The 21,315-nt window shown below is 36.4% G+C and overlaps 1 protein-coding gene across 3 annotated transcripts in view; it reads right to left on the bottom strand.

Moving 5' to 3' along the window:
* ACADSB (acyl-CoA dehydrogenase short/branched chain) overlaps nt 1-21,315 on the bottom strand; it is a 50,799-nt gene that overhangs the window by 6,553 nt on the left and 22,931 nt on the right. The window contains exons 5-10 of one of the 3 annotated variants that reach the window (XM_072624799.1): nt 14,184-14,354; nt 7,886-8,011; nt 6,769-6,861; nt 4,315-4,350; nt 2,564-2,714; nt 848-988 (exon numbers count right to left, since the gene is read on the bottom strand). In XM_072624799.1, coding sequence (XP_072480900.1) covers nt 873-988; nt 2,564-2,714; nt 4,315-4,350; nt 6,769-6,861; nt 7,886-8,011; nt 14,184-14,354 — 693 coding nt within the window. In that variant the 3' untranslated portion in view covers nt 848-872. Of the gene's footprint in view, nt 1-847; nt 989-2,563; nt 2,715-4,314; nt 4,351-6,768; nt 6,862-7,885; nt 8,012-14,183; nt 14,355-21,315 lie in introns of those variants that run through there. The other 2 variants (XR_011970623.1, XM_072624790.1) reach the window with 2 other exon arrangements.

The raw sequence follows: 21,315 nt of genomic DNA, 5'->3' as shown, positions 1-21,315 counted from the left end.
GATACCACCAATTTTGGGTTGTCTGCTTTTTAAAGGGAAAAAGTAAGAGTTAAACAAAGTGTTTTGATAGAAATACCCTCAAACTCATCAATGGTTCATTAGTATTCCTTTCTGTTTTCCTTAAATTTCTTACTTTCCAAGGTACATGTAATATACAAATAATGTCAAATATAAAATACAAACAATGTCAAAAGCAGTAGGAGACAGCATACCACACCAAAGCCTTGTCAATGAGATAAGTTATTTCATACTTTTATTATTAAAGTTTGCATAGAGAGAAATGATATTTTTATTGATGTAAAAACTGACAAAAATCAATTATCAATCAAAATTACATCCTATGGAAGTAAAAAGTTTTTCACTGTAAATGCTGCAAAGCTAAATCCTCTACATTTAGAGTTTCAAGAACTGATGTTTCTTTTCATTCTGTGACACATTCTTATTTTGTTAAAAGGTAGCCAAAGTATTAACCAAGATATAATACCTACAGGACCTTAACTTTTAATTAGATTATAAGAGTAACTTAAAGTAATTAGAAGACAGTCAAGACAGTGTATTTTACTGCCAGAACACGTATATTTTTATATCCCTGAGAACAATGAGATCCAGAGATACAATTTTTAATGCCATATCTGTCAAAGTTTAATCACAGATAAACTTTAAAAAGGATAGAAAAACTAATATCATACAGAAGCATATTATTGTTGCCTTCTGGGAAGCCCGGGTTTAAGTCTTTATCTAAAACTAGCTGGCTACTTGGGTAACATAAGCTTAAAAAATTATCAGTTCTATAATGATGATTCATAAATTACAAGACACATATATTTTTGGACTTCAATGAATCTGTGATCTTATTGATGTGGTTACATCCTCTAATGATCCGATATCAAGCAATTCTCAAATGCCTCCACATCCTGGGGGAATCCCGTCCATGTTCTCTTTGTAATCTGCTGTAGAGATCCACCTAATTGCTCCTCTTGTTCTGATACTACATGGAAACCAATGGTATACACAAGTTACGTGGATTAACCTCAGTTACCCTTCACTTACCCAGATTGCCTTATTCTAGTCAGCTGCTTCTTTGATGACAACCTTTACATTACTTCAGTAAAATTCCTTGTTTTTAATGTGTTTGCAATCAAATCCCTTTAAACTAGCCACACATCCTTAGAGGGCCCTTCCGGTGATCCTTGATATCAAGGATATCACATCACAAAAGTATGGATGTTACAAGGTTGGGCTTTGTTTCAGAGAAAAGCTTATGATAATTAAAATAATAACAGCAATTTCCCAAAAACACAATTTTCAATTCTCCTTTTTAGTTCTGGGCCTAGCACTGTTCATTTGTAGTCTCTGTACTGATGATGATAGTGTATATTCCAATGGACTATCTCTACCACAGAATGAAAAACAGATATTCTTCATCTGTCTAGTTTTTCCTTTTTGGATAATTAAGCCAAACTTTTAAAAGTGATTATGGATCACATTTAGAAGACTAGGCAATTCTGGGACTTGATACAATCAGAACTGTGTCATTAACAAAAGGGACCTCTGAAGGAATTAATCACCTAAAAGCAACTCCATTGGAGTTCCATTGGATTTCGCTCTGATTATCAACTAATTAAATGACAAGTATTTGCAAAGTGCCTATTATCTGCTAGGTACTGTGGATATAAGTACAAACAATAAACAATTCCTAATGGGGGAGACAAGTACCTTTAAAATATATACACATAGCATAAATACAAAGTTTACAAAGACAAACATATTTAAAATAATTAAAACACAAAGTAGCTTAGGAGAAAGGGCACTACCATCTAGAAGAGAAAAGGAAAGGATTTGTGTAGAATATGGTACTTGAAGTGCTTCTGAAAGGAAAACACACCTTAAATGACAGTGAAAAACACCCCTGGGAAGCGTACATCTTCCTGTTTTAGATTTCACTTGCTACTTATAGTCACAAGGTCATCAAAGGATCATGGATTTAGAGTCCATGTTTTGAAGTCAAAAGTTTTAGAAGAGTCAAAAGAGTCAAAAGTTTTGAAGTTTATCTAGTTCAAACGCCCTGTTTTCCAGAAGACAAGACCCAGAGAAGTTAGATGATTCAATCAAAGTCATATGGGGAGTGGCAGAATTGGAATTTGAACGCAGAGCATCTGACTCCAAATTCAGCCTTCATTTCTCTTCATCATACTGTCTCAAAGTTTTCTTTGCTGTTACATCTTTCAAGGAATTCTACAGGTTCTCTTGTTTTCCTAGGATCAAATATAATCTCCTTTTTGGCATTTAACTGCTTTACAACCTGGATCCCTTCTATCTTCCTTCTCTTTCACACATGCTACAGTCCAGATTAGAGAGTCTATTACAGGGGTAGGGAACCTTTTCATGTTGGAAGGCTGCATTAATATTTAACTGTAATCAAATATGGCCACATTCAAGAAACTTCCATTTATTTAAATTGTACTTAACTGTACTTAAAAATATATATTATTTTGTAAAAATCTAACTATGTACTTAGTAATTGCAAAAAGTGAACAATTTGTTAATTTTAAAGTTAACTAACCTTTTAATGACTTTGTTGTGTCTGCTTTTTTGTTGAAAAGCATTTGAATGTTTGGTTGCAGCATGGATATCCACAGTTTCAGTTGATCCTCTAGATGGGTACCAGTCATTTGTGACCTTAAGAGTGTCTTGATTTTGGGATAGGTAGGAGACTAGATTCACAGTAATAAGTGGTTGAAAAGTAAGAAAGCATTTTGGGGGCATGTTGCCAAAGGTATGAGTATTCGTATTCTACTGCATTTTTCCATATTTAAATTGGATTTTTCTTAGCATCAAACAATGACTTTAAAATATTATCTGCTGAGAGCTCAATCAATTCCATCTGTAGTTCTTTAGGTACCTTGGTGATATCTAGTAGGTGAGACTGAAATGCTCATCAGTGAACCTTTCATTATATTCTCCAATTAATAGGTCTATGTGTATTCTTCAGATGATTCACATATATCATCCTGTTCATCAATGACCTTTGCTAATTGGAGAAAATGTTCATCTAAAATTTCCTTTTTGAAGAAGTGTTCTGAAAAAAGATGGCTTTCTTTTCGAAATGCTTGGATTTTTTTCTGCATATCATGTATAGACTTAGTTTTTACCTTGCAAAGAAATATTCAAGTCATTCTGATTTGACATGATATCACACAGAAACATAGCATTCTTACAGAAATCTTCTTTCAATAATTCACATTGCTGATTCTATTCATCAAATTTAATTATCTGTTCTTGCAGAGGTAAAATTCTGGCTAATACTTGTCCCTGCGATTGCCAACACACTTTAGAATGATACAGTAAATCCACATTGAACACCTCAACATTCAACTTCAGCATGTTATGAAACTGACAATGCAATGTTGCATTTGCAAGAATATAATTAACAAAACTTATAAATTGCTGCAAAGCTTCACTTAAAACAGTAGCTTTAGCCAGAGATTTTGCTGTTGTAAGGTACAATGAAAAGAAATGAGAGTATCTGGATATAATACTTTTTTTTTATCTGGGAAATAAACCCTTCATGTTTTCCTGTCATAGAAAGTGTACTGTCTATACGTACACTCATTAAATTGATCAAATTCAGTCCAACTTCATGATATTTATCTTGAAAGCTATTGAAGATATCTATTTGCCACGTTCTGCTTTTAAGAGTGCCCAAAGAGGGTAACTCTTCATAGCAGAGAAAATCTTCTGTTATGACCCAAATGAAGTATAAAACCTGTGCCAAGTCAATAGTAACAGTTAATTCATCCAAAGCAACTGAATAATATATATATTTTCCTTTTGAAGTATTGCATGAAGTTATTGTGTTAAGTTGAAGGCTATTCCTTCTGCTGATCAGTTATGGTTCTTCTTGAAAGAGGCATTTGTTTGTACTTTGAAATGTTATCAGGGTCTAAGCATCCCACAACTTCAACAATTCATTCTTTCACAATTTCTACATCACTGAATGGCTTCCCTTTTCCCCCAAGTACATAAGCTACTTTATAAGTTGCTTCAGAGGCATTATTTCCAGGTCTTATTGCTGCTTGAAAGAAATGTCTTTGCTTTTATTTTTCATCTTTTCATTTCTGCAATACAACCTTTTGTGCCACTCCCTCTAATTTAAAATATTTGTGGTTCTTATGAGTGTTATAATGCTGATAAGCACTGAATTTCTTTAATGATGACATAGTGATATCACAAAGCAAGCAAGTCATCTTTTCTTTAGCAGAAACAAGAAAATACTGCAATTCTCAATCCTCATCAAAAAAACCTGTTTTTTACCTCCACCACTCTCTTGGTCTTCTTTGATGTGAGAGGCTGTTAAACAGACAGAATTAAAAAATACTGTCAAGCCATTCAACTATTCACAAATTTCACTTCAAAGAGAAACACAGTATACTGTTGCCAAAAGCTGATGACACATTGGTGTACTCAACCCCCATAAACTCTTGCCAACCAGACTCTTGTAGTAATAGCACCAGTCAGGTGGAGGAAGTTAGAACTAAATTATGAGTATAGCAGCCATTAATTTAGTTCTTAGGGGTTATTAATGTTCTAATTGTGCCAGTCAATGTGGGAGGATTATTTGATTGAAACTTATTTTTTATTCTTTGGTATTTTACATAAATTCATTTTTAAAATAAAATAAAGTGATAAAAGATGAATAAAAATGTACTAATAAAAATAAAAGAATTTGTTCTGTAAAATTTTGATTCAGTCAAAAGGCTGTACTTAAGGACCTGGAAGGTCGTAACGTCACAGGTTCTCCACCCATCCCTGGTCTATTATATTATTTCCTATTCTGCAGAGAAGACATTCCATTTCCTAATCCTGTGCCTTTTCACTAGCTGTCTCATGCCTAGAACACCCTAACCCTCTGCACCTAGACCTTCCAGAATCCTTGGTTTCTTTCAACACTCAGCTCAAGTGCCACCTTTTATGTGATCTCACAGATGCCTGTACCCTCCCTCCTAAAATTACCTTATATTCATTTTGCATACATTACATATATGTTGATATATGTACATACTGTTTCCCCCATTAGAAAATAAGTCATCTGAGGACACACAGGGTTTCACTGTAGCACTGGCATCCCTAGAACCTCACACAATACTTGGCACAAAGTAGGCACTTAATAAATGTCTGCTGATTAATTTTGTCTGATTCTGAAATATGTTTGAAGTCAACTCTACGTAGGAGAGTTTTAAGGTAGCATTCTATTCTACTGAATCAAATACATTCTATACTCAACAAATAAGCCTAATAGGATATTGTATTCTTCAGTCAACTCTGTGTAAAGATTCACTCTATTTAGAACATTATTTGCAAAATCCTGCTTCTTTCTTCGCTTTTCATACCTTCAAGGATGTTCTTGATGGGTATGTAGATTATTCTCATACAATTTGGTAAAAATGAAAAAGAAGGCAAGCAGGCCTTAGTATTGATCCTGGTGATATATCTAATATTTTTTTTCCATCTTGGGAATATTCTCTTCTTTCAAATGCTTTGAGAATCATTAGCTGAATACTCTCAAAACAGTGTTACCTGCAGCATGAATCTCCAGCATGAATCTCCTCTGTGTATGTTTATTCTAGTTCAGTTTCTTTTCTCATTTTGTTTTCTTCAGTTTCACTTCTCCTTCCTTATGAAGCTTATCAGGGACTGTGTTGGGGTTCAAATGTGGTGGACCCCCGACCTCATTGGTGAAAAGAATTTATTAAAAAAATTCTTTTGGTTACCATACTTCATTCCAAAATTTTATACAAATAGAGTAAGATAGATGGGAACAGAATATCAGCAGAAGATTCATTTACTTACCTGAAAAAAATAGCCATGTTCTATAAAAAGCAGTCACAATAGGAATCTTTGAGAGGTATCATTGGGTAGGATATAGAGAATCCACCTCAGAGTTAGGCAAGCCGGACTTCTTACTTCTGACATATCTTGGCTGTCTGACCTTGAGGCACTTAACCCCTCAGTGTCTCAGGCAACTCTTTAACATTATAAATAGCAGAGCAGCTGCCTGGTGTTCTGCACTTGGAAAGGAGGGAATTCTTTACATTGAAGAACTATTGAAAGAACTCTTTTTACACTGAAGACTTACATACAGGTTTGGACCAAAAAAGGAAAAGAATTCTTAGGGGCAAGTCTGATCAAATTTTAAATAGTATGATATTTTTCATGCTTATTTAATTCTGATAATTTTATTTTATATGTCCATACAAAATAATAGGTCCAACTTGTTCTTATTAAAACTAACCAAAGTAGCTTGAGGATCCCAAAGGACTAGTGGTATCTAGTATTATATCTTAACATAGTTGATATTATTGATATCTGACCTTCCAACTTTTTTTTAAAGGTTCTTCAGGATGAATTTTATATTCTGAAAAGTTACTTTCTTAAGGCAAATGTAATTTTAGGATACATTTTAGAAGTACCAACATAGGTATTAGTTACTATTTTGGTGCTCTTAAAATGGAGAAAAACTGCTAGTACTGAGGCAATAGTTCCCCCCCTCCCATATTTCTGCATTCTTGCCTTTAATTTTAAATATTCTCTTTAAATAGCCATTTTCTTTCCATTATGTAAAAGAAGTGCGACATCTAGTGGCAATAAGCTTTTATAGCGGTTTAACTTGAAGATCGTTCTGGTCTTATAGCCTTCTTCCTAATTGCCAGAGCTTCACTGATTCAAGCACAAATGATCTAAATTTGAACATCAGAGGATGCTACTTACCTGTGCAGCAATTCCTATTCTACCTTCATTAAGTATTTCAATGGCATATTTGTACCCATGGCCAAGCTGTCCTAGGATATTAGTTTCTGGTACCTGAAGAATAAAAATATTTCACTATTTTTCATTTTATTTTCTCAACATATACTTTTTACATTCCAACTTGAAAATATAAATGTATCTTCACTATGAAAGCAGCCCAATACAATGTAGTGGGCATTGGATTTATCCCCTATTTGGGCCTTAGTTTCTTCATCTGTAAAGTGAAAGGGCTGAAGAAGACTACAGGTAAAGTCTGTAACCAAAGATTATTACATAAAAAGTGGAGGTAAGGAGGGAGTATTACTTAATATTTTTTGGATCTTGTACATAAAAATGAATACATTGCCTCTTAATTCATATTTTATATTACTGTAATGTGCATAATGGTAAAATGCTTACTGAAATTCAATTAAACACTAATATTTAACAGAGTGAATATGTAAAAAAGCAAGAGTGAGAAACTTTTCTTCTGAGGATCACTAATCAACCACAACAAAAAAATCAATTTAGGACCACAAAAATAAAAAACATTTATTTTGAGGTTTATGTGACATGGAGAGATAAATCTAAAATATTTTATTCATTAGCTTTTAAAACTGAGAATAGGGAATATAAAATTTTATTTCATTTTCAATGAAGACCCTAACTCCTTTTGAGTGCATTTTATACAGAAAAGGGTAAAACTTTTATAGAATAACATCGCCACCTTATGGCCCTTTCTGATAACTCTCCAGTGGATTTTTAATGCCACATTACATCTTCAAAAAATCAACTTTATAATAACTGCATTTTTCACAACTATAAGCAAAACTGGGGTCACCTGGTAACTATCCCATGAGGAGGATATTAAGTTGTAAGGTAGGACCAAAGTTACTGACTGCCCCATGGCTTAATCGTAAAGGAGTGTATGTTCAGGATCAGATTAAAATAAAATATTATTATTAAAGGATCTCATATAAATAATTTGATATAATAAAATCTTACCACTGAAACCATTATTTTTTATTATTCTTTACATCAAGTACAACCAAAGCCTACTTCCACATTATGATGTTATATAAAATAGGGTCACACCCACCTTAACATTATCAAACACCAATGAATTGGTAGAAGATGCTCTGAGTCCTAATTTATTTTCTTTCTTCCCTACCTGAAGTCCCTCTGTGTCACGATCTATTATGAAACATGTAATTCCTCGGTAGCCCTAGGAAAGCAGATTTAAGAGGCACCATTAGCACCTTGGGTTTCTTAAAGATTCGTCTCCAAAGACTTAAAGGCCAAAAAGAAACAAAAACCTTCTGTAGTAAACATTAATGGACTTCAAACTTCAATTTAACTAGCATGATGAGAGAATGACTGCCATGTATTGAATCACTTCCCTCATTTTCTTTTTTTAAATGACTATTTAAAAAAAAATTTAATATTTCATTTCTCCCAATTACATGTAAAAACAATTTTTATTGTTCAATTTTTAAAATTTTGAGTTCCAAATTCTCTCCCACCATCTTCCCTTTATCCCCTCAATGAAAAGTCAAGCAATTTGATATAGGTTATACATGTGCAATTATGCAAAATGTTCATATTAGTCATGTTGTGAGGGAAAACACAAACAAAAAAACCCAAGAAAAATAGTTTTTTTTTTTTAAAAAAGTATGCTTCAGTTTGTATTCAGACTATCCGTTCTTTCACTGGAGATAGCATTTTTCATCACTAAGTCCTTTGGAATTGTCTTGGATCATTGTATTGCTAAGAATAGCTAAGTCCATCACAGTTGACCATCATACTGGTTATGCTCATTTCACTTTTCATCAGTTCATGTAAGTCTTTCCAGGTTTTTGTTTTTTTTCTTGAGAGCGTCTTGATCATCATTTCTTATAGTACAACAGTATTCCATCACAATCTTATACCCCAACTTGTTCAGCCATTCCCCAATTAATGGACATTTCTTCAATTTCCAGTTCTTTGCCACCACTAAAGGAGTGACTATAAATATTTTTGTACATATGGGTCTTTTCTTTTTGATGTCTATGCGATATAGATCTAGTAGTGCCATTGCTGGATCAAAGGGTATGCATGGTTTTTTAGCCCTTTGGGCATAGTTCCAAAATGCTCTCCAGAATGACTGGATCAGTTCACAACTCTACCAACAGTGTATTAGTGTCCCAATTTTCCTATATCTTCTCCAACATCTGTCATTTTCCTTTTCTGTCACATTAATCAATCTGACAGGTATAGAGTGATACCTCAGGTTGTTTTAATCTAAAGAACTGTGACAGAGCATTTTTTTTGTATGACAATAGCCAGCTTGATTATGTCGTTTGAAAACTGCCTGTTCATGGTCCTTTGACCATTTATCAATTGGGAATGGCTCTCATTTTTATAAATTTGACTCAGTTCTCTATATATTTGAGAAATGAAACCTTTAGCAGAAAAAAAAAAACTTGCTGTAAATTTTTTTCAGTTATGATTGCTGTGTATTTCCCTCTATCATATTTCCCCTCATTTGTCATAGCACGTTCTTTTCCCCCTGACCAACCTTAAAAGAGTTCTGCTTTGGACTACTACCTCCCCCAATTCGCTCTCCATTCTATCAGTACCCCAATCCCTTCTTTTATTCCCTTCGCCTCCTAATTTCATGTAGGGTAAGATAGATTTCTATACCCAAATAAGTGTGTATGTTATTCCTTCATTAGGCTCAATTCTGATGAGAGTAATGTTCAAATACTGCCCCCAACCCCAATTCCCCTATCTTTCCCTCCACTGTAAAAGCTCTTTTGTTCCTTTTTATGTGAGATAATTTACCCCATTCTACCTCTCCCTTTCGCCTTCTCCCAGTGTACTAGTTCTTTTATTAGCTTTATTTGTTAAATATACTATTTTAAAGCTTTTCAAATTTCATTCAATTAATTTGTTAAATGGCAGAATTTAAAGGTTAAAAAATTCACAACTTTCCATTTTCCCAAAGAAACAGAATAAGTATACTGCAACTAACACAACATTCTACATATAACAGGAAGTGACTATTAGTTGAAAGGTGAAATTTAATGAAAGATAAGCCAAGAAGTTTCTTAAATCCTTAATTTTCAAATGAAAGTATATGTCATACCTTTTCTCTGCTTCTACAATATTTGTTTCTTACAAGTCACAGGTTAACTTAAATAGTCCCTTAAATAAATGCTCCTTTAAATAGTCTGCTTTGAATAATATGAATTTTATGAGGGTGATACTGGTATAGGGTAAAAATTTATACACAATAAACTCATGTCAGCAATATAAATGTGACTGGGTTTACAAAATATACGTGGATAGTTTGTTACATAGCTCACATAAAGCAAGACGCAGAAAAGTGACATGACCTGCCTCCAATTCCCAAGGTTGATAAATGACAGTCTGGATTTGAATTCAGGACCTCTGACTTCTAGTACAGTTCCTTCTGAACTATGATACTCACCTGCCTCTATACTTCTTTGATAGCATTTTCCTTGTAAGGCTGGAATTGACCTCAAATAGCATTTATTTTATAACTCTCAAAAACACTGATTATTCATATTGTGCTTCATGGTTATGTGTTTGTATCTTCTCCCTCTGTTGCACTGTGGGCTCCAGAAAGGCTGAGACTATGTTTTTCTAGACCCTGTTTCCTGTACCAAACACAGATTAGTATACCGTGGGCACTTATTAAATGTTTATGAAATGAGTGCCAAAAGGACAGGAAGGAGCTGAAAAGTGAGTGGTACAATCCAGGAGGTCAAGTAGGAGGATTCTTGAAGTATAGAAGAGGCCAAGTAATGTATCTAGGAGATCAGCAACTTTTTACAGGGCTGGTGACTCATCAAAGAGGTTTCGGAAGCTCTTCAGGGGGCTACCCTGAGCTTAGCATCTGAGAGCTTCTATAAAACAGTAGGGAACAGCAAAGGAAAAGCTTTTGGACAAAACACCAAGATGTTTTATGGGGCTTAGCACAGACAGTCCAAGAAGTTGAAATGGCTCAGGGGACAGAACCCCAAGTCCTCTCTCCTCTGGCTTTAGACTTCTTCCTGCTGGTGAGCACACAAGGGTGAGGGAAGGATGCTGGCATCCAAAGAAGTCAAAACCTGACCATGCAATTTCCCCATGGAAGTCATAGACCTGGATTATGGTTGTGAAGTTTGACTCCACCTACATTTCTAGGAGACAATAGTAATAATCTCTATCTCCAATAAGCCTTAGAGTTCATAAACAGCTTCCTCATACTTTTGAGGGAGATAGAGAAAGTATTAGATTGTGCTCAGGGAAGTTGTGACTATCTTGTGGTTTTCACGGGTGGTAAGGGTCAGAACAGAAATTTGAGCCTGGGTTTCCAAATTCCAAGTTCAGGATTCTTCCTGCTAAACTAGGTTTCCTGAAATGAGACTGGCAAACATCTTTCCTCTAATTGGAAAATGGACTCATGGAAGTGGAAGGGAACGTACATGTGTTATTCATCTAATCTTCCTTGCTGATGGGTGGTGAGATAACTAGGATCATAAGATTATGAGCTAAAAGGTCGCTGAGATGTACCTAGTCCAAATGCCATCATTTTATAGAAGAGGAAACTAAGACCTTGAGTGAGTGGGAAAGTGGCTCATTTGGATTCCAAACTTCCCTCAGGCCTGAGATGTGACATCTTACCACCTTAGGGAATGATGGCTGATGGATTGTCTTCCTTAGTTACCTACTCTAGAACTGGCTCCAGCCACACTTCACTTTACTTCCGGGCCATCTTATGGTGCCTGGTCCAGAAACCAAGCCCTGGAGGACTTAACCTTTTTATCCCTGGAAACTCCTACCCAGGGAAGTGACTTCTGACTGGGGATTGCTTCAGGTGTCCATGACATGCAATGTAGCTCCAGTTTTACTTTACTCCTAGATTATGCCATACCTCCTTGTCCACCTCACATATTTTTAACCTTCCAAACTAGAATACACATCCCTGGAGACCATTTCCTTATATGTTTTCTCAATTAGAATATAAGCTCCTTTAGTCAAGAGACAGGCTTCACTTTTGTATAACCAACACTTATCTCAGTGGTTGGCACATGGTAAGTATTTAATAAATACTTTTTCATTTGTTTATTCATCTTATCCTCATAAACCTATACACCATGTACTCCTAAAACCACTTTAGAGGCAAGAAAACTAAATCTCTTTTGCCAAACACTGAATAGCTCTGAGTCAGGACCTAAAACAGACTATTCAACCTGTAATAGTGGAAAGAACACTAAATTTGGAGTCACTGGTTCAAATCCTGATTTCTCCCACTTACTACCTATGTTGCTTATATTAGAGATATCTCCACTCCAAATGTTTATATGAACTATTTGTGCCTGACTTGTGATAGAGCCTTCTGAGTTTGTACTCATCTTATTAGTCACAGTCAGACACACTATACCTTTACCCCATGAAGGAATATTTCATATCCCTTGAATAAAGTAAGTTCACTCTGTCCTTTTGGTGACCTCTCAAGGAATATAACATATGTGAGTTGGCCATGTATTAATGTTCTGGGAACTAACCACTCCCGGAACACAAAGATAATACTTGGAAGATTTGGCTAATCCTCCCAGTATATGATTAATTAACTTATATCTTGTGGCCCCTGTATGGTATCTCCTTGATGGACAAAACCTGTATTCCCATGGCCATGTGCCTGACCAGCTTGGAACAGTGTGCGGAGCTGTTGGCAAAAAGCCTTCTTTGTCTAGGTCCCTATAAACTCTCCTTGCTTAGTGTAAGTCCTTGGAATCTCACCCATGGAGAGGATGCTCTGCCTGCGACTACTTGCTCCCCATTCAGACCCTGAAAGCTGTATCCTGGGATTCCCCAGCTGAGAAAATTCAGGTGTTGGTGCTTCCCTGAATTAGTGATGTTTTTCTATTTCCTCTTATATCTATATTAATATTGCTATAATTATATTAGTACTAGGTTATATTAATTATTTCTGCTATAGCTCTAAACTGTTCATGCATTTGCCTTTTCTGTAAATCAATAAAATATCCAGCTTCTTCTTCTCAAATGTGTCTTATTGTAGGTGCAAATCTGAACCACAAATTTCCTTAATCACACACCCCAACATAGCTATAAGATTTTGGTCCTCTTTGAGCATGAAGAACAACAACCAAGCAATATAAGTTACCCTGAACAAGCCTTTCAAACTCTATGAGCCAAATAAAATTTCTATTTGTATAAAGGACTGGACTTGTATTACCCAAATGATAAATGGTTAAAGTATATAAACAGGTAGTTTTCAGAGAAAGAAATTAAAGCCATCTATAGTCATATAAAAATGTTCTAAATTACTATTGATTAGAGAAATGCAAAGCAAAACAACTCTGAGGTATCACCTCACACTAATCATATTGGCTAACATGACAGAAAAAGAAAATGATAAATGTTGGAGTAGATGTGGGATAATTTTGGAACACTAATGCATTGTTGGTGGAGTTGTAAAGTGATCCAACAATTCTGGAGAGCAATTTGGAACTATGTCCAAAGAGCTATAAAATTGTGTTTATTCATTGATCCAGCAATATCACTATTAAGTCTGTATCCCAAAGAGATCATAAAAAGGGGGAAGGACCTATATGTACAAAAGTATTTATAGCAGCTTGTTTTGTGGTAGACAAGAACTGGAAATTGAAGGGATAACCATTGATTGGGGAATGTAATGGAATACTGCTGTGCTATAAGAAACAATGAGAGTGAAGTCAGGAGAACATTGTACACAACAACCGCAACATCATGGGATAATCCAGCATGAGAGACTTAGCTCTTCTCAGTCGTATAATACAACAGCAATGATCCCAGATGATTCCAAAAGACTCATGATGGAAAGACTATGGAATCTGAATGCAGATCAAAGCATACTATTTTTACTTTGTTTTTCTTTTTTTTGTTTTTTCTTTCTCAGGCTTCTTCCCTTTTGTTCTGATTCTTCTTTCACAACACAACTAATGTGGAAATTTGTTTAACATGATTGTATATGTATAATCTATATCAGAATACTTGCTGTCTTGGGGAGAGGGGAAGGAAGAAGGGAGGGAAAAAAATTTTGCAACTCAAAATTTTACAAAAATGAATGTTGAAAACTATCTTTACATGTAATTGGAAAGAATATTAAAACAAAGGTATGCTTAATATCCATTTTGCTTAAAATGATGAATTCAGTGATGAAAAATTTTAATATATCCAAAACATATGAATTGAAGAGGAAAAAAAAATTAGATTTGATGACCTCTGAGTTAATTTCCAGTTCTAGATGCTGCCCTTCTAAGAAAAAAACCATACAACTACCACAGGGTTTCAATGGAAAAAAATTTTTTAAATGAAAAAAGAAAGAATTTTCATTTTAAACTTACCATATTAAGATTAGCATTTGCCATCACCAGAAAAACTCCTGCTTCTTCTGCACTGCTAATCCACATTTTGGACCCATTGATGATATAATAGTCCCCCTTCTTCTCAGCTTTAGTCTTTAAAGCAAATGCATCACTGCCAGCCTGAGCCTCAGAAAGGCAAAAACTTCCTAGCTACATGTTCAAGAAAACAAAAATTCAAATTGTAGACGTGTTTACATTTTTAAATAAATTTATGACAAGTTTGTATTTATAAGAGAAGTTTGGAAAGTCATATTTTAGTCATTTTTTAAAATATGCAGAAATTATTTTAAAAACAGTGTTATTCCTTCTGATAATTATTTTTCAAATTTTACCGTAATAAAGATTCATGAAAACCTTAATGGGAACAAAAACTAGATTAATTTAAATCAAAATAACTATGGTTACTACGAAAAAATAGATAAAAAATTTGCATTAGAAGTTACTACCTTATGGCACTGGAAAATAGTTTTGAGTAAAACTATAATGATTTTGATATTTAATGTACATTCAAACAAAATCAGCATATACTTTAATATCTGGAGACTTCCATGTAGAAGTGGAAATAGAGGAGAATCATGAAAATATGTTGAAAAACATAGCTCAAGATGTTAAGAAATAATAGGCCACAGGATTGAAGACTATATACAGAAGCCTTACACCTATATAATATGAATAACTTCCACAAAAAGTGAGCTGGAGTATGTGAACATGACCACAATGTGAATACCACATTCCTATCATATAAGAAATGTAACTGATTATATTTTAACACACAGGAAACATCTGGTTACTGATGTAGAAGTCATTACTCAAATAGCTGTTTGTTATAGTCAGACTATTCACTTTTTAGAACAAAAAAGCAAAGCAGAAAAATAGAAAAGCAGATATAATACCAAAGCAGAAAAATGTAAAAAAGCCAAGACATGATATGTAACTGAGTAAACGGCCATTTAACTTACTCAAACAGTTAATGACAAAAAAAGGGAAATGAATAATTGAATAGACTTGACACAGATGATCATCGCTTTTCCAAGTAAGTTTATTCAATGTAAATCAATTGCCATAACAAGGTGGCCAAACAAAACCACATCAGCCAGCATATTATTGCAAATAAAAAGCTAACAAGACAATACTAACTACTGATCCATATGCATGTTTTCCTATAGTTCCAGAAAAATTTTATGAGAATAATCTACATAAACACTGAGGGCATCTTTGATAAAGACATGAGAAAGGAATAGGCAGGCTTTTTACAAACTATTTTAGAGGGCAACTCATCTTTAGAGTTGCACAACTGACTAAAAGGAGAATAGAATTCAAATCAATTCTATTGATTGCTTACTACAAAAATAATGTGATTTGCTAAAGAAAAATACTGCCTCAAAGATTCTTTTAAAGTCCCTTCTGCATGTCAAAACTGTTCAAGATTCCTTAAAGATATAATGAAAGATAACTTTGTTCAATTACATTAATTCTGCTCACTTCACTTTTCATTATTTCATGCAAATCTGTTTTTCTATTATCATTAAACTCATCACTTCTTACACAGCATAGTAATATTCCATCACTTTCATAGACCACAACTTGTTCAGTTGTTCCTCAATTGACTAGTATTGGTATTGCTGGGTCAATGGGGAGGCACAGTTTTATAGCTTTTTTGGGTGTAGTTCCAAAGTTCTCCGGAATGGCTGGACAATTCACAATTCCACTAACAATGCATTATTGTTACAATTTTTCTACATCCCCTCCAGAATTTGTCGTTTTCCTTTTCTGTCATGTTAGACAATATGACAGATGTGAGGTGGTATTTCAGAGGGTTTTTTTTTTTTAGTTTATCTTTCTCTAATTAATGATTTAGAGCATTTTTATGGGACCATTAATAGCTTTGATTTCTTCTTCTGAAAACTGCCTATTCATATTCTTTTATCAACTGGGGAATAGCTCTTATTTTTATACAGTTAACTCAGTTCCATATGTATTTGAGAAATGAGGACTTTATCAGAGAAATTTTGCTATAGAATTTCCCAGTTTCCTGTTTTCCTCCTAATTTTTGATGCATTAATTTTGTTTATGCAAAACCTTTCTCATTTCCATTTTATCCAAAATTATCCATGTTACTTTTTGTGATCTTCTCTATTCCTTGTTTAGTCACACACTCTTCCCTTATTCACAGATCTGAGAAGTACATAACTGAATGCTCCCCTAATTTACTTTTATCACCCTTTATGTCTAAATACTTTACTTATATTTATAAATTATTCTATTTGATTTTCTCTTGCTATATAGTGTGAAGTGATGGTATATTTCTATTTTCAACCAAACTCCTTTCTAGTTTTCCCAGCAATTTTTCTCAAGTGATGAGTTCTTGCCACAAAAGTTTGGCTCTTTGTGTTTATCAAACACTAGATTACTATGGTTATTTACTACTGTTTATTATGTACCTAATCTATTCCACTGACCCAGCACTCTACTTCTTTGGCAGTATCGGATTGTTTTGATGATTACTGCTTTGTATCAGAATTTGAAATAAGGTACTGCTAAGCCACCATCCTTCATATTTTTTTGTTTTTTGTTTTTTCAATTTATTTATTTATTATTAATTTTCAACATTCATTTCCACAAGATTTTGAGTTTCAAATTTTCTTCCCATCTCTCCCCTCCTCCCACCCCAAAACACCATGCATTCTGATTACCCCTTCCCCCAATCTGCCCTCCCTTCTATCACACCCCTCCCTTCCCTTATCCCCATCTTCTCCTGTAGGGCAAGATAGATTTCTATAATCCATTACCTGTATTTCTTATTTCTCAGTTACATGCAAAAACAATTCTCAACATTCATTCTAACTTCTCTCCCTTCCTCCCTCCACACCCATCCTCACTGAGAAGGCAAGCAATTCAATATAGGCTATGCATGTGTAGTGTTGCTAAAGTCTTCCATAAGTCATGTTGTGAAAGATTAACTATATTTCCTTCCATCCTATCCTGCCTCCCCATTTATTCTATTCTCTCTTTTGACCTTATCCCTCCCCAAAAGTGTTTACTTCTAATCACCCCCTCTTCCCATTTGCCCTCCCTTCTGTCACCCCACACACACACTCCACATCTCCTTCTCCACCTACTTTCCTGTAGTGTAAGAGAGATTTTCAAACCAAATTGAGTATGCATGTTATTCCCTCCTTAAGTCAAATGTGATAGTAAGCTTCACTTTTCCCTCTCACCTCCCTCTTTTCCTTCATTGAAAAAGTTTTCTTGCCTTTTGTATGAAAGATAATTTGCCCCATTCCACTTCTCCCTTTCTCCTCCCAATATATTCCTCTCTCACCCCTTAATTTTATTTATTTAGATATTATCCCTTCTTATTCAACTCATCCTATGCCCTCTATCTATATATATGTGTGTGTGTATGTGTGTGTAAGTGTGCCCACCTAACCAAATACTGCGAAGTTTCAAGAGTTACATGTAGGAATGTAAACAGTTCAGCTTTATTAAGTCCCTTTGAGTTAATCTATTTTTTTTTTTTTGCGGCTTTCATAATTTTATTTTATTTTTTTTTAAATTTAACTTTAACATTCATTTTCACAAAATTTTGGGTTACAAATTTTCTCCCCTTTTATCCCCTCCCCCCTCAAACACCAAGCATTCTAATTGCCCCTGTGACCAATCTGCTCTCTCTTCTATCATCCCTCTCTGCCCTTGTCTCTGTCTTCTCTTTTGTCCTGTAGGGCCAGATAGCTTTCTATACCCCTTTACCTGTATTTCTTATTTCCTAGTGGTAAGAACATTACAGTTGATCCTAACACTTTGAGTTCCAACTTCTTTACCTCCCTCCCTCTCCACCCCTTCCCTTTGGAAGGCAAGCAATTCAATATAGGCCAACTCTGTGTAGTTTTGCAAATGACTTCCATAATAGTTGTGTTGTATAGGACTAACTATATTTCCCTCCATCCTATCCTGTCCCCCATTACTTCTATTCTCTTTTGATCCTATCCCTCCCCTGAGTGTCGACCTCGAATTGCATTCTCCTCCCCATGCCCTCCCTTCTATCATCCCCCCACCCTGCTTGTCCCCTTGCCCCCACTTTCCTGTATTGTGAGATAGGTTTTCCTACGAAAATGAGTGTGCATTTTATTCTTTCCTTTAGTGGAATGTGATGAGAGTAGACTTCATGTTTTTCTCTCACCTCCCCTCTTTATCCCTCCACTAATGAGTCTTTTGCTTGCCTCTTTTATGAGAGATAATTTGCCCCATTCAATTTCTCCCTTTCTCCTCCCAATATATTTCTCTCTCACTGCCTGATTTAATTTTTTTTTAAGATATGATCCCATCCTCTTCAATTCACTCTGTGCACTCTGTCTCTATGTATGTGTGCGTGTGTGCATGTGTGTGTGTGTAATCCCACCCAGTACCCAGATACTGAAATGTTTCAAGAGTTACAAATATTGTCTTTCCATGTAGGAATGTAAACAGTTCAACTTTAGTAAGTCCTTTATGACTTCTCTTTGCTGTTCACCTTTTCCTGGTTCTCTTCATTCTTGTGTTAGAAAGTCAAATTTTCTTTTCAGCTCTGGTCTTTTCATCAAGAATGCTTGAAAATCCTCTATTTCATTGAAAGACCATTTTTTCCCCTGAAGTATTATACTCAGTTTTGCTGGGTAGGTGATTCTTGGTTTTAGTCCTAGTTCCTTTGACTTCTGGAATATCCTATTCCATGCTCTTCGATCCCTTAATGTAGAGGCTGCTAGATCTTGTGTTATCCTGATTGTATTTCCACAATACTTGAATTGTTTCTTTCTAGCTGCTTGCAATATTTTCTCCTTGACCTGGGAACTCTGGAATTTGGCCACAATGTTCCTAGGAGTTTCTCTTTTTGGATCTCTTTCATGCGGTGTTCTGTGGATTCCTTGAATATTTATTTTACCCTCTGGTTCTAGAATCTCAGGGCAGTTTTCCTTGATAATTTCATGGAAGATGATGTCTAGGCTCTTCTTTTGATCATGGCTTTCAGGTAGTCCCAAAATTTTTAAACTGTCTCTCCTGAATCTATTTTCCAGGTCAGTTGTTTTTCCAATGAGATATTTCACATTATCTTCCATTTTTCCAATCTTTTGGTTTTGTATTGTGATATCATGCTTTCTCACAAAGTCCTTAGCCTCCATCTGTGCCATTCTAGTTTTGAAAGAACTATTTTCTTCAGTGAGCTTTTGAATCTCCTTTTCCATTTGGCTAATTCTGCTTTTGAAAGCATTCTTCTCATTGGCTTTTTGAACCTCTTTTGCCAATTGAGTTAGCCTATTTTTCAAGGTGTTATTTTCTTCAGCATTTTTTTGGGTCTCCTTTAGCAGGGTGCTGACCTGCTGTTCATGCTTTGACTGCATGTCTCTCATTTCTCTTCCCAGCTTTTTCTCCACCTCTCTAACTTGATTTTCAAAATCCTTTTTGAGCTCTTCCATGGCCTGAGCCCATTGGGTGGGCTGGGATATAGAAGCCTTGACTTCAGTGTCTTTGCCTGATGGTAAGCATTGTTCTTCCTCATCAGAAAGGAAGGGAGGAAATGCCTGTTCACCAAGAAAGTAACCTTCTATAGTCTTATTTCTTTTCCCTTTTCTGGGCATTTTCCCAGCCAGTGACTTGACCTCTGAATATTCTCCTCACACCCACCTCGCCTCCTGGTCCTCCCAGCCAGAGTTTGGGGACTGAGATTCAAATGCTGCTTCCAGCCTTAGGGCTTTTGGCGGGGGCAGGGCTGCTATTCAGTGTGAGAATTAAGTTCAGGTGGTCAGGTTGGGGCAGGGCCACCTCTCAGGCTCAGTTCCCTCAGGGGGTTTATGCACAGACCTTCCACAATGGATCCAGGCTCCCGCCCGCTTGGGGAGCCCCTGTCTGCAGCTGCCTCTCAGCTTCTACCTCCCGGGGGGGCCCAAATCATGGGGGCATCCCACTCCCCTCTCGACCCGCCAAAGAGACTCTCTCACCGACCCCCGTCACCCGTGGGCGGAGGGACTTGTGCGGCCGCTGGAGATCCCGTCCCTGAAGCCTGCTCGGGTCTGTTTCTCTTGGTGCCGTGGCTGCAGCAGGTCTGGGGTGGGCTGGGCTCCGCGTCTGCAGCGCGACGGACCTTTTGCGAGAGGTTTGCAGGTCCCTCTGTGGGTGGAGGGACCCATGTGGCCGCTGGAGATCCCGACCCGAAGCCCGCTCGGGTCTTTTCCTCTCGGTGCCACGGCCGCGGCAGGGCTACACTCAGCTCCCAGTCCCGGCGCCCAGTCCGCAGCGCGAAGGACGCCCCGCGAGAGGTTTGCAGGTCCCTCTGGAACAGAAATCTCCCTCGCTCCAATATTCCGTGGCCTCTGGGTGCAGAATTCGCTGTGAGTTACTCCCCTGTAGCCGTTCTGTGGGTTGTGGGTTGTGGGTTTGGAGCTATGTATATGTGCGTCTTTCTACTTTGCCATCTTAGCTCCGCCCCGAGTTAATCTATTTTTAAAGGTGTTAATTTCTTCAGCATATTTTGACCTCCTCTAACAAGCTGTTGACTTGTTTTTTATGATTTTCTTGCATTGCTCTCATTTCTCTTCCCAATTTTTCCTCCACCTCTCTTACTTGATTTTCAAAATCCTTTTTGAGTTCTTCCAAGGCCTGAGACCATTCCATATTTATTTTGGAGGTTTTGGAAGCAGAAGCCTTGACTTTTGGGTCTTCCTGTGATGGTATGCATTGTTCCTCCTCATCAGAAAGGATGGAAGAAAATACCTGCTCACCAAGAAAGTAACTTTCTATAGTCTTATTTTTTTCCCTTTTTTTTGGCATTTTCCCAGCTAGTTCCTTGACTTTTGAGTTCTTTGTCAAGGGGAGGGTATTCTCTGGGGACCTGTAAGTTCTCAGTTCCTCCAAGGTGGCACAATCAAGGGAGAGGAGTTTATTTCTCTCTGGTCCATGAGCAGGATTCCCTTTCCAGAGCCTCCACCAGCTCCACCATGCCAGCCAGCACCCCTCCTCACCCCAGGACCACCACTCAGGGGTGAGATTCAGATCAGTGGCTCAATTCCCCCAGGGGCTTTAGGCCAGGGCTCCAACAATGGAAGCTGCTGTTGCCTGGGGTCAGGGCTAGAAAGCTGTG

Source organism: Notamacropus eugenii, chromosome 1 (genome assembly GCF_028372415.1).
Source record: "Notamacropus eugenii isolate mMacEug1 chromosome 1, mMacEug1.pri_v2, whole genome shotgun sequence".
Classification (NCBI taxonomy): Eukaryota; Metazoa; Chordata; class Mammalia; order Diprotodontia; family Macropodidae; genus Notamacropus; species Notamacropus eugenii.
This window is presented reverse-complemented; position numbering and strand designations above follow the sequence as displayed.